Here is an 11537-nt window from a genome sequence, read left to right as displayed (position 1 = left end):
CTGGCCACACACTGTTATAGAGACACGAATTCTTGCCTAAGAATGGCAAGGCTGTTTTGTACCCCAACTTCCAAATGAAAACACCGCTGAAAAATTATGGGATACCAGAGATTTTTATTCTGCATGGAGGCACAGAAGAGTAAGCAAGGCCACTGTGCCAGTAATTTCTCCAAGTGAGGAGCTGGAGCAAGTCCCAAGAAGAGCAACGGAGCCAGGGAAAGGTCTAGGTGATAAGTGGTACGGAGAGCAGCTGAGGGACCTGGGGGTGTTTAGCTGAGAGAAAAAAAGGGGGCTCAGGAGAGACCTTATCACTCTCTACAACTACCTGAAAGGAGGTTGTAGCCAAGTGGGAGTCAGCCTCTTCTCCCAGGTAACAAGTGACAGGACAAAAGGAAAAGGCCTCAGGTTGCACCAGGGGAGGTTCAAGTTGGACATCAAGACGAGTTTCTTCATGGAAGGGGTTGTCAAGCATTGGATGGGCTGCCCAGGGAGCTGTTGGAGTCATCACCCCTGTAAGTGTTCAAGAAAATACTGGACACGACACTTACTGCCAAGGTCTAGATGACAAGGTGGGATCAGACAAAGGTTGGACTTGATGATCTTGGAGGTCTTTTCCAACCTAAATGATTCTGTGATACACTCACTCTCTTCCTTTAACTATCCCCATCATGATAGTAGTTCTAGAAACACAAAGACACTGTACTGGGAGAACACACACACAGATAACTAGAAAAAACATTTGGAAAAATTATGCTCATGTGCTTTGGAACACCATATCTTCTCTGATTTTTTTAACAATACTGTTTGCATTATATAGTATTTACACTTAAAACACCACCGAAAAATTCAGAGAGGAAATTGTTTGGTGTTTTGCTGGTATATGTTTAAGAAGGCAGGACTTCTCTCTGTTGTCTCCATTTTCTCCAACCAATAGAACCTTCTAGATGCAGTGATTCAGCTCGTGCCTTTTACACCTTCTCAGAACTTCTCATGAGACAGTCACTTCCATTAGAAGAGAACTGCTAACTGGAGTTGTTGCCAAGCGAACCCTGACAGCATCACAACCCACTTCCATGAGAAAAACAGTGGATTGTTGAGGATGGCTGTAATGTTACAAAGCTGTAATGGGGCTTTACACCATCTATTTACATGCATCCCAAATGAACCGGCAATTTTGCAGCTGCTGCATCATTGAAAATGTAAATACATTTTTTTTCAGTATTTTGCAGATATCGATATGTGAATTTGAATGAACTTCAGTAGGAAAAACATTGGTTCTTTTAATTCTTAGTGTTCCTCCCTACCATGCTTTACTTCTTTATTTTTGATCACGAAACTGTAAGCGCATATTTAAAGTAAGGAAGCCCTGCTATATCAAAGTCCTGCTTCATAAAATGGCCTGAAATTCCTGAAATCCCATCCTATGAGTTTCTCAGCCTTGAGTTTGTGTAAAGCTTCTATTACAGAGCCTTTGAAAGAAATTCTAAATCACAATAAGAGCAGTAATGTAAAACTATTTTTATTGAAAATACATCTACAAAGTAATGTTTCTCAAACCACTCTGGGTGCATATCAATGCAAAACCAGTGGGGAATGGGGAAGGGAATCTTTCTATAATACCTGATTTCCATAAGAAACAACGTTAGTATAAAAAAAGATCACATTCTTTGTGACACAACTAATTTTTCTCAGCTGATGTCATAGAAAGACAGCCTTTTACATTGTCTTTGCAATGTATTTCCAAACAAAATCTTAACAAAAATTTAAAGTGTTATGCCATAAATTCTACAGTTAATGTTTATACACACATTCTGAATACAGTATCTATATAAAAATATCTCTAATTATATATCAGAAAATGCCAGTCTGTATCCTAGATTTGCATTTTGTTAGCCAAAAAAAAAAAAAAAAACAACCCATAAACCCATATTTTCTTTCTGTCAGAGATTCATTTAGAGTTTGCTTGGTTTGACTGCTCAATACTCTATATTAAACCCTGCTCAATTCATTCACTAGAGAGTTCTTGTTCGTATTGTTCAGATTACTTAACTGGAGAAGATGGACAGGAGTTTTCAGTCCTAAAAACCAGTCTTGCCTGGGAAAAGATTTGCCTTCAACCAGCATGATGACATTTTCACTAGTTACTTGTATACCATATTATGGACTTCTAGTGACAGAAGCAACATATTCAATATTTTTTGAATGGCAGCTCGGACAATGCAAGGGAATCCTTCATTTCTATCATCAGAATTTTTTTGATAAGGAGAGGGAGAAAGAAGACAACAATTTTAATAAAACAGATCACTCAACACTATTATGCCTGTCAATATCTTTGTCTTTCTCCCAACTCTAACTGCATTACAAAACTTTCCAGTTTAATCTCTTTAATAATACAAGGTAAAAAAGAAAAAGTACATAATTTATATTTCTAGAAAGTGCTTCTTAAGGGAATAATCTTGAAATGAACAAAAAAGCCACAGGATTACAAATGCACTGTCTCCCTTTTTTCATTCTTTGCTTATCTACTCCCTGAAGGAAACCTACAGTACTGCATTTTAAAATAATTTCTAATTAAAATTTCAACATTTATTATAGTATTTACTATTTTGCAGTTTATATATTTTTCCTAGTAAAATGTATAAAAGCACCCATTAGTTTTACTTCCTAAGGGTTTGTTTGGTTTTTTTCTTGGATGCTACTGATAAACACTCTAGGAATTCAAAATTTCACACTGAGATAGGGAGTCTTCTCCAGATGAAAAAATGTAAATCCAGTTAATTGCTCTATAATTTATTAGTGGTATGATGGAGAATTTGTGAGATTTCAATCAGAAAACCTCCAGTTAGTCTCAGGGATTTAGATTTAGAATCCATCTAATTTAGGATCTGAGCATCTCACCCTTCTGCACCTTCTACAGAAGGCCGGCATTGCCTTCTTATCATTGCTTATTAAGTAGATTTTTTTTTCAAACTGAGGTGAAGACACATTTTCTGTCCCAGACTAGGGCCTTGCCCCTACAAACACTTCCACACATAGATTGTTCAGCTGGGTTGTGATGTTTAAATTATAAGAGCAAATCCAGACTGGAAGTACATACATGCATATTGTAAATGTTTGAGTCAGTGGGAGCCAACTAGGCTAAATTTTTATAAAGAACAGCTGAATCTAATGTGAAAAACAGTCTAGATAAAATAACTTTCTCAGAAATATTTCAACTCAGCTGGTAAAAGTGCTGATTTGGGGGTATTTCTTTTCTTTATTTATATATCTTCCCCCTTTTTATCCCCTCAATTAATCTCCTGCTTTTTTATTGTCCTGCTAGTATTTGAACAATAATATAACACTAGAGAAAAATAATCAGATAAAAAAGTAAAAGTCCTGTTAATTTACTTAGCTGGATGTAGTTATCAAGTTAGAAGTACTGATTGTGTGTTTAAAGATGTTAGGAATTTTGCAACAGGTATTTAAAAAAATAAAACCATTTTCAGGCTCTGTTATCTGTTTTTACTTTCCAGTTCATAAAAAAAAAAAAAAAGATTCACAGGACTGAGTAACATATACACAATCTCTTTTTTTATCCCCAGTTAGCATATGTCTAGCAGGACCACTGTTGTTGCCTGTTAATTTTTAAGTGGGAAGCCAACATATACCATGATCACTGCTAGTTTGGAATATATTTCATTAATTCTTTCCAGTGCGAGCATAAAGGGAGAAATCAAGGAATAGATGAACTTGGTGAATTCAAGATATAAACGGCCGGAAAATTGTGTGCTTTTCCACACTTGCAGTGTTGAACTCACGTTTTCTCTACCCTACATCTTGGTTTCACTATCTAATGGTTTCTCATTCTCATTTTCTTGGGAGATCAGCTGGTAGGGTTTCTTCATTTCATTCTCCTCTATCACGGAATTACCCATTTCAGCATCCCTGTTCTTCAGCTCATGCCGTGATAAATGTTCAACAATTCCTGCTCCAATGGAGTCTCCCAAGACATTTGTTGTGGTACGGAGACGATCCCTAAGGAAAAAGTAGTGAGTTAGTCTTGATTTCATCACTTGTTCAGGGAAGCACGCAGACTAGCTGTTAAAACTGCCTTTAAACAGTTACTAGATGAGCCACCTGTTATATATATATTCGCTTACCCGAACTGTTAATGCCATTATTTCTTCTACAGAAATTACCAAATATACTGGGATGTGGAGTCACAAAATGTATTACTACTCTTAGTAATCTGACAGCAAGAAACAGCCGTGTGATGAGGATGGCAAAGGGACCACATGGCTTCCAGGAGGCATTTTGGGACTTTAGTGGTTTGGGTTTATATGCTCTGAACATGTAAGCCAATAATAATCTACCTTGTTATTTGTCTCGCGACCATAAACTATGATGAGCAATTTAGGGTGGAATTATGCTGAAATGACTCAAATTAAACTACAACAACTCAGCCCCCTTTGAGGGCTCTGCCCAGCAGATGTAGGACACAGCTTGATGAGGACTGGCATTATTAGTAGATGAGCATCCACCCATATCAGGCTGTGGGCTTGTGGTTAGATAATCATTTGAAGACCTTATGTTCTGATAACAACACTGGTAACTTCTTTCAGGGATCACTTGAAGAGACTGACGGGTAAAAGGCCCTGGAAACCATGGATAATAGGTGTTAGGTGAGATAGAGATTGGAAGAAACCTTCCTTTGATTTAGTTCCTGGACCTAAGGGAATTTGTACACTTACAGGTGTCTGTCAGTCTTCTACAGATAGAGGAATGGAAAAATTTAGGGGCAATACTTTGTGGTGGCTGGACAAAAGAGTTACACAACTATTTTTCATTTCTGTGTCCATGGGGCAGACATATGAACCTTTCCCAGATTACACAGTCAGAAGGGCTGTAATTTGTTGGTTGGATTTGATTCAGTTCTGAGCTTCTGACTGAAGAAAAGGTTTTCATTGCATCCTACAAAAAATAGGCTAAAGCAATTCTTTGCTTCTTTAATTACAGTGTGCCTGTTACTATCCTAATGATAAAGGTTTCTAAGTAAACTTTCTGCATGCAAAAGGAATCATTAAGCAATACCCCTTACCATCTGCTCTATGAAAATACCATAAAAGCAAGAAATTGTGACTCTTTTTAACGCTTGTTTCCAACTGCTTTCCACAGCAAAAAGATTGCAGTACAGTCAGAATGTCCCTGGCTATTTCACTTCTAAATATTGTCTAAGCCTTTAATGACTCCATAAAAATACTTACAAGAACCAGTCCACTGCAATGATAAGAGTGATATCATCTGTAGGCAGACCTACTGATGTCAGCACAATGACCATGGTGACCAGTCCAGCTTGAGGAATGCCTGCAGCCCCAATACTGGCAGCTGTAGCGGTGATGCTGTGCAGAGAGATGGCAACAGCAATTAATTGACTTCCGCAATAAACTCTCTTTATCATCTGGCAAACTTTAAAACCAGATATGAAGCAAGGAGTAAATAAAGATGAGCCCAGTCCCTTATCTGAACACCTCATAGCTGCAGGGGAGTGTGACTTTTGATCCAAAGTGTTTGCACTAAACCTTTATCCAGAAACCTCGCAACATGACTTTTTTAGTGCTAAATTCCCTACTAGATGCCAAGGGCCAGACAAAACATCATAGCCACATGTCCCAACCCACTGAAAAAACTCAGTCCACAAGCTCAAACATGGTAAAAGGAAAGCTGAGGAGATAATTCTGTCCTGGCAGATCTAAGGCAAGAACTTTTATTCTTTGTCCGTCTCACTATAACTTCATGCCAGGTGAAGTCTCTGTCCTCCAGCAGTTGGTGTTCTGCCATCAGAAAAGCTGCCAGAAACCCTGAATCATACAGTCTAGTGACTTAGGAGAAATATGCTTGTTCACACCTGGTTTAGGAAGAATTTGTTTTGTCAGGTGGTTTGCCAGGGAGCAGTCTAGTACTAATGAATGTGAAACTACTGCCACAGAGTGCGAAGGCAGAGTTTTGCCTTATGTTAATGTGTATTGAAATAAACTGGTGGTTTCTGTAGAGAGAACCACTATAACTGAACTTTGTCTTCCTGTGTGATAAATACATGTCTCTTTGTCCTACAGAGTCCATCTCTCCCTTTGCTGACATTCCTTTAATCTACACATGTGCCCGTCACCCTTTTCTCTTAAACTATGATAAACTAACGAAATTAATGCAGATCAGTTATCACTGAGTGCTAATCAGTGGGTTGTTTGTTGTTCTATTTCAAACAAGATGACTTGTGTGCTTGAAAACATACCTATCTTCTCTGCTTTTATCTATATTACTGCTCCTTACACAGCTTGCCCCTGCTTGTATCCTGAGACCATCAGGACTAGGAAAACACTACCTCTCCCAGCTTTAACACCGTGATGCTTTCATGCTACAGCTTTGTACATGCTCTATAAATTACCTGGTACTGATTGTAAGTATATAGCTCCCAAGAGCTGCATGAGCTCTTTAGAAAGAAAAACTTGAAAGTAAATAAGAACTTTCTTGTCGACTTCATCGAGTGCAGTGACAGGTGTCCTGTTACAGTTTTTTGAAGGCTTATCTAAAGGAAAATATGTACTGGGGGCCCTTTCCTGTGCAGAAGATGTAAATAATTACAGGTATTCAGTTACTGTAGCAGTTCCTTGTTTTCAGCTCTAGATGCTAATCCCACATAAAACAGCAAGAAGTCCTCACAAAGGTGCTTCTATGAAATGTAAGTAATAATGGCTTCCATACCTGATTGTGATAATCTGCCCGAAGTTCAGCTCAAAGTTGTTAACCTGTGCAATGAAAATTGCAGCCAAAGCCTCATATAAAGCAGTTCCATCCATGTTAATTGTAGCACCAACTGGTAGTACAAATCTTGTAACTCGTTTGTCCACTCCATTTATTTCTTCTAGACACTTAAAAGTAACAGGTAGTGTTGCAGAACTGAATCAAAAATAAAGAAGGTAATATGTCATATAAATTCTATAAAGAGGGAAAGAAAAGACTGTCACACATTATGACTGCAAGAAATGCCTTAATTTTTTTTGTGATCTACCAGAATATTTTTGTTTTTCAAATGCAAAGGCTGGAATTTAAGCACTGAATTTAAACAAAAAGTCTGAATTTAGGGTGAAGATTCTCTTAATGCTTTTATAAACTTTTCCCAATGGTTAATAACTGTCATTCTCTATGCAGTCCCTCGTCTGAATGTGCCTAAGTTCAGTGTTTTGTTACAAGAGTCTTCTGCTAGGCAGAGGAATCGATTTAAAAATTCCTGCTCCTCACTTCTATGTCGTGGAGCTGTGACTGAATCATCCTTAAGCACGGTTTTTTTGAAGTTATACAAATTCATTATTCGATTCTTCAGATTATTCAATCCTTCAGTAAAAAGCATTCTTTCTCTTATTTACTTGCTGACTCCTCTGGAAAGGGCATTTTGATCAATGGTTGCATTACTTCACCACTTACAGTTTAACACCAGTAGGTAGCTAAGCACCACACAGCCACTCACTTACTTGCCTCCACACCCTAGCAATAGCTGGAACATCAGTGTGGGATCATTGTGGATTTGGACACAAATCTTAAAACATGGCGCCATATGAGCAGCTATGGAGAAAGTTAACTCTGACCAAGTCAGGCCTTGTATTTCTACATCTGATCACAACAAAGTAAAGAAGTTTTTCAAGACACAACAATTCAGATTACTCTGTCTCTTCTAGACACTCAAAAGTAACAGATAGTGTTGCAGAACTGAATCAAAAATAAAGAAGGTAATATGTCATATAAATTCTATAAAGAGGGAAAGAAAAGACTGTCACACACATGAAATCTTTTCACAAGTGAAATCTTCATTGCTAACTACTTAACAGACTGTCAAGTCTTAGAAAACTCAATCAATATTGATAAAATACTGACAAAAAGTAAAGTAAAGAAGGGCTATGAAAGATTCCACTCCAGGTGGAATGTCTAACAAAAACTGGAACATACCCTCTTAACACTATTACTGTTACCCACCAAAGTTGTAGTTTTATTTTATTTTCTCTTAAACTATGTTGACTAGTGTATGTTTTATTTTATTTTTAAAATAATTTTTAATCAACTTCTCTTTTAGGCATTCCCAGATTTGCAGGGATTGATATCAAAATGTCAAACGTGAAATCGGTAATTGTCCCTCTCTCCCATTACACGGTCAGAATTTTTTAGTCCTCAAAAGCTTTTTCAGTGATACAAAATTAAATCAGATTCTACATTAATGGTCACACTTGCTTCTCCTCCAGATGTTCAAAATAATACCAAACACCAGGGACTTGAATTTAGCATTACAGAATATCTAACTTAAAACACCTGTCTTTAGGGGAAACTTTCAAAATCTTTTAAAATAGAAGGTGTTTTATGAAAGGTCATGTGGCACAGAAATGTACATTTCATTATAGTAATGTTTCCTTTCATCATACATGCAAAAAGGTTTTTTTAATTCATATGGTGTACCTATGACCTCACCAACAGAGCAAAAGTGGCAATTCTATTGCAGGTTCTATATCCATTATTGGTTATCAGGATTTTTAGCACAGAATGTCAGCTGCCAGTAAGAATCCCCTCTGAACTTTCCAGTTTACTGCTCCATTTTGCCATGCAATCCTTTACCAGGTGTATCCTCTACAAGCAAGCCAGCACACACTACCTAAAAATATCAGACACCAAGACTTATCAAAGTCACAAGGGTTCTGGCCATACAGTCTGCATCACTGAAGAGATTCATTTAACCTCTAGGAAAAAGAGTTTGAGTCAGAATCAGAGAGCAGTAGAACTGAAATACAGTACCCAAGTGAACACTTGAATACAGAGTTCACTAAACGTGACGTAAAATTGTTCCTCAAACCAGTAATACCATAATAAAAATACAGCTTTAAAATATTGTGTTTACCTGGAAGATGTTCCCACAGCTGTGACTAATGCCTGGATTAAGCCTCCAATAAATACCCATGGGTTCTTACGAGTGATCACGAAGTACAGAAGAGGTAGGACAATGACAGCGTGAATTAGCAAACCGATGATGACTGTCACAGTATACATGGCGAGCTGGCCACCGATCACACCCATATCTTCCATCTCAACAATTTTTCCAGCAATCAAGAAGAGAATTCCAAGTGGAGCATACCTGCAAACAAGAAATCAAATCAGCATCACTGAACAAAGTAATTTACTGAGCAAATTCACTCCCCCAGCCACACTGTGTTTATATGCATGCATGAATGTAGAACTGCACTGCTACAATACTCCCATTGCAGGAGCAGTTCAAGAGTTTAACTCTTCAGCTTTCAACAGTTCAACCCAGAATAAACCACAACAGTGAATGTTTCTGATGGGCTTCAGTGGATTCAAGATCTGGTAAGGATTTCAAGACATATAGCATGCCTACAGACATGTAGGGAGATGAATTCTCTTTGGAATTCAAGAGTAATAAAGTTGGTTTGGCCAATTCTGTTATAGTTCTGTCTCTGTGAACGAAGGCTCAGCCAGTGTGGTTGCAGTCTATGCCAAGCACCAGTTCTATTTCAGTGCTGTTTCCCATGTTGTTCGGGAAGGAACCCACACAGAAGTCTGATAACCTCTGAAGATTTCAAGCTGCCTCTGGCCATGCTGTATTTCATCCATCAGGGCACTGAATAAATATATTCTTCAGCATGAAGACATCTGTATGACAAAGGTTGGCTGTATTATGCAACAGCAACAGAGGAGGTATGAACTGCTTTTCTGTATCAGGAAGCACAGCTAGAGGTGAAGAAAGAGCTAGTGTTGAGCATAAAACTTCAACATAATTCTGCTGCAGTGATACTTTTGGTACAGACTTATTTCTATAAATGTCTACTTGTCTTCTCACACTAAGACATCACAGAACAAAATCTATCCACTGTATCACAATTTCTCTTTAAGACATCAAATCCATTTAGAAATTTATCTGATGTAGCAACGCTCATCCTCTGCTTTGTAATTTTAAGCACGCTGTAAAGGAGAAAAGATTTTTGTTTTGTATAAATGTGATCTGGAAGAACAGAATTTTAGATACTGGAGCAAATATACTTATTTTTAGTTTTGTATCAATACTGCAACACATGTGTGCTCTTGGACAGGCTTCTGGAGTTGATTTGGGGTTCTTTCTGTGGTAAAGAAGGCAACAAGACATAATTTCTTTTCATAATTAACTTTCTACCTGGCAAATAATGAATCTTAATTGTTGAAAAGATTTCACACCTTGAGGGAAAATGTATTTGTTCTATTTACTTAGTGAACACTATAAAGAAAGTAGGAACAGTATGTATATGTGTGAGCAGTGCAGCTGTGATGCAAGGACATCCACATCCACTACACAGCTACGGGAATCAGTTGTGTTGGAAACCGATGATAGCAAGGTCTTGCTACGTAGAAATAAGATTGTGGGGGAGGTTTGTTGGTTTCCTTTAATGAAGTCAGATCAGGGTATAAGGAAACTTCAACAGTATACTGCTGTGATTGTTACCTTTATGAAGACATAAGATACAAGTGTAGCAACTTCTGACACAGACCCTGATTTTTCTCATGTTGAAAGTGAAACCCTATGAAAGAGTTGGTGTGCTTGGGCAAACCACTGATGTAGAGCATTACAGCTCTTGAGTTCACTTGTGAAAAAAGCTACAAGGTAGATACACCTTACTGCCTGACTTTCTGCCAAGCAGACTCCTGCTACCCAGTGCCTGATTGTGATGAAAAAATATTGTTAGTAACTTAAAAAGGAATTTATCAAAGAGGCACTTACCACATGATTAGAGCTACCAATCTCATGATAGCCTCATTAAGGCTATCAAAGAAGTCTTTCAGTGCCTGACCTTGCTCCCTCATGCTTCCAATCACCAGGCCAAAGCTTATTGAGAAAACCACCAAGCCAAGGGCATTCACTCCGTTTACAGAACCTGGAACAGGAACTATTTCCTCTCTCATTCGGGTGAGGGCTTCCATTGCTTCTGACACATTGCTTATTATGGAAGTCACTGTGGATGTGTCATTGGGTGGAATAGCTACTTTGAACTTTCTCTTTTCATAGTTAGTTTTGAACTGTTAAAACAAAATAAAAGAAAGACAGAAATTCTGTGAATCACAGTAGACAAAGGATGAAATCACAAATTAAATTAACATTTACAGTCGTAGGACATTTGAATTCTTTGCATAACATTTCTAGGTAAAATGTACTGTGATGAAGACCAGGCTTTCCTGAAAGTAACAAAAGCCATATTAACTTCAAGAGCTAAAACTTCACCTTTAGCTACTAGGACTCATTTTCTCATAAATATGTCTCAGTCAAAGATGCAGATTTGTCCTGCTCCTGAGTTTTGTGACAAAGTTATTTATTCTTAGTTTGCATTTTTATAAATTGCTATTTTTCCCAACAACAAAATTCCAGCTGTTAAGTAAATGGGTCTTTTTTTGCACAACTAAAATATTTTCATGTCCTCTGGAGTTTCTTTATTTGTTCATCTTTTTGAATTTATAATTCAAATAATTAGACCAAA

The 11537-nt window shown here is 37.6% G+C and overlaps 1 protein-coding gene across 1 annotated transcript in view; it reads right to left on the bottom strand.

Annotated features, from left to right (window-relative positions):
* Positions 1-1502: 1502 nt before the first annotated feature.
* Positions 1503-11537, bottom strand: part of SLC1A3 (solute carrier family 1 member 3) — a 65596-nt gene continuing 55561 nt past the window's right edge. Inside the window, exons 6-10 of the mRNA XM_027745670.2 lie at positions 10787-11082; positions 8918-9151; positions 6742-6936; positions 5247-5381; positions 1503-4017 (exon numbers count right to left, since the gene is read on the bottom strand). Of these exons, the coding sequence (XP_027601471.1) occupies positions 3813-4017; positions 5247-5381; positions 6742-6936; positions 8918-9151; positions 10787-11082 (1065 nt within the window). The 3' untranslated portion in view covers positions 1503-3812. The remainder of the gene's footprint in view (positions 4018-5246; positions 5382-6741; positions 6937-8917; positions 9152-10786; positions 11083-11537) is intronic.

The sequence above is a fragment of the Pipra filicauda genome, unplaced genomic scaffold (assembly GCF_003945595.2).
Source record: "Pipra filicauda isolate LSUMZ 115617 unplaced genomic scaffold, ASM394559v2 scaffold86_size2582843_pilon, whole genome shotgun sequence".
NCBI lineage: Eukaryota > Metazoa > Chordata > Aves > Passeriformes > Pipridae > Pipra > Pipra filicauda.
The sequence above is the reverse complement of the archived record's forward strand: the minus strand, read 5'-3'. Positions and strand labels throughout refer to the sequence as shown.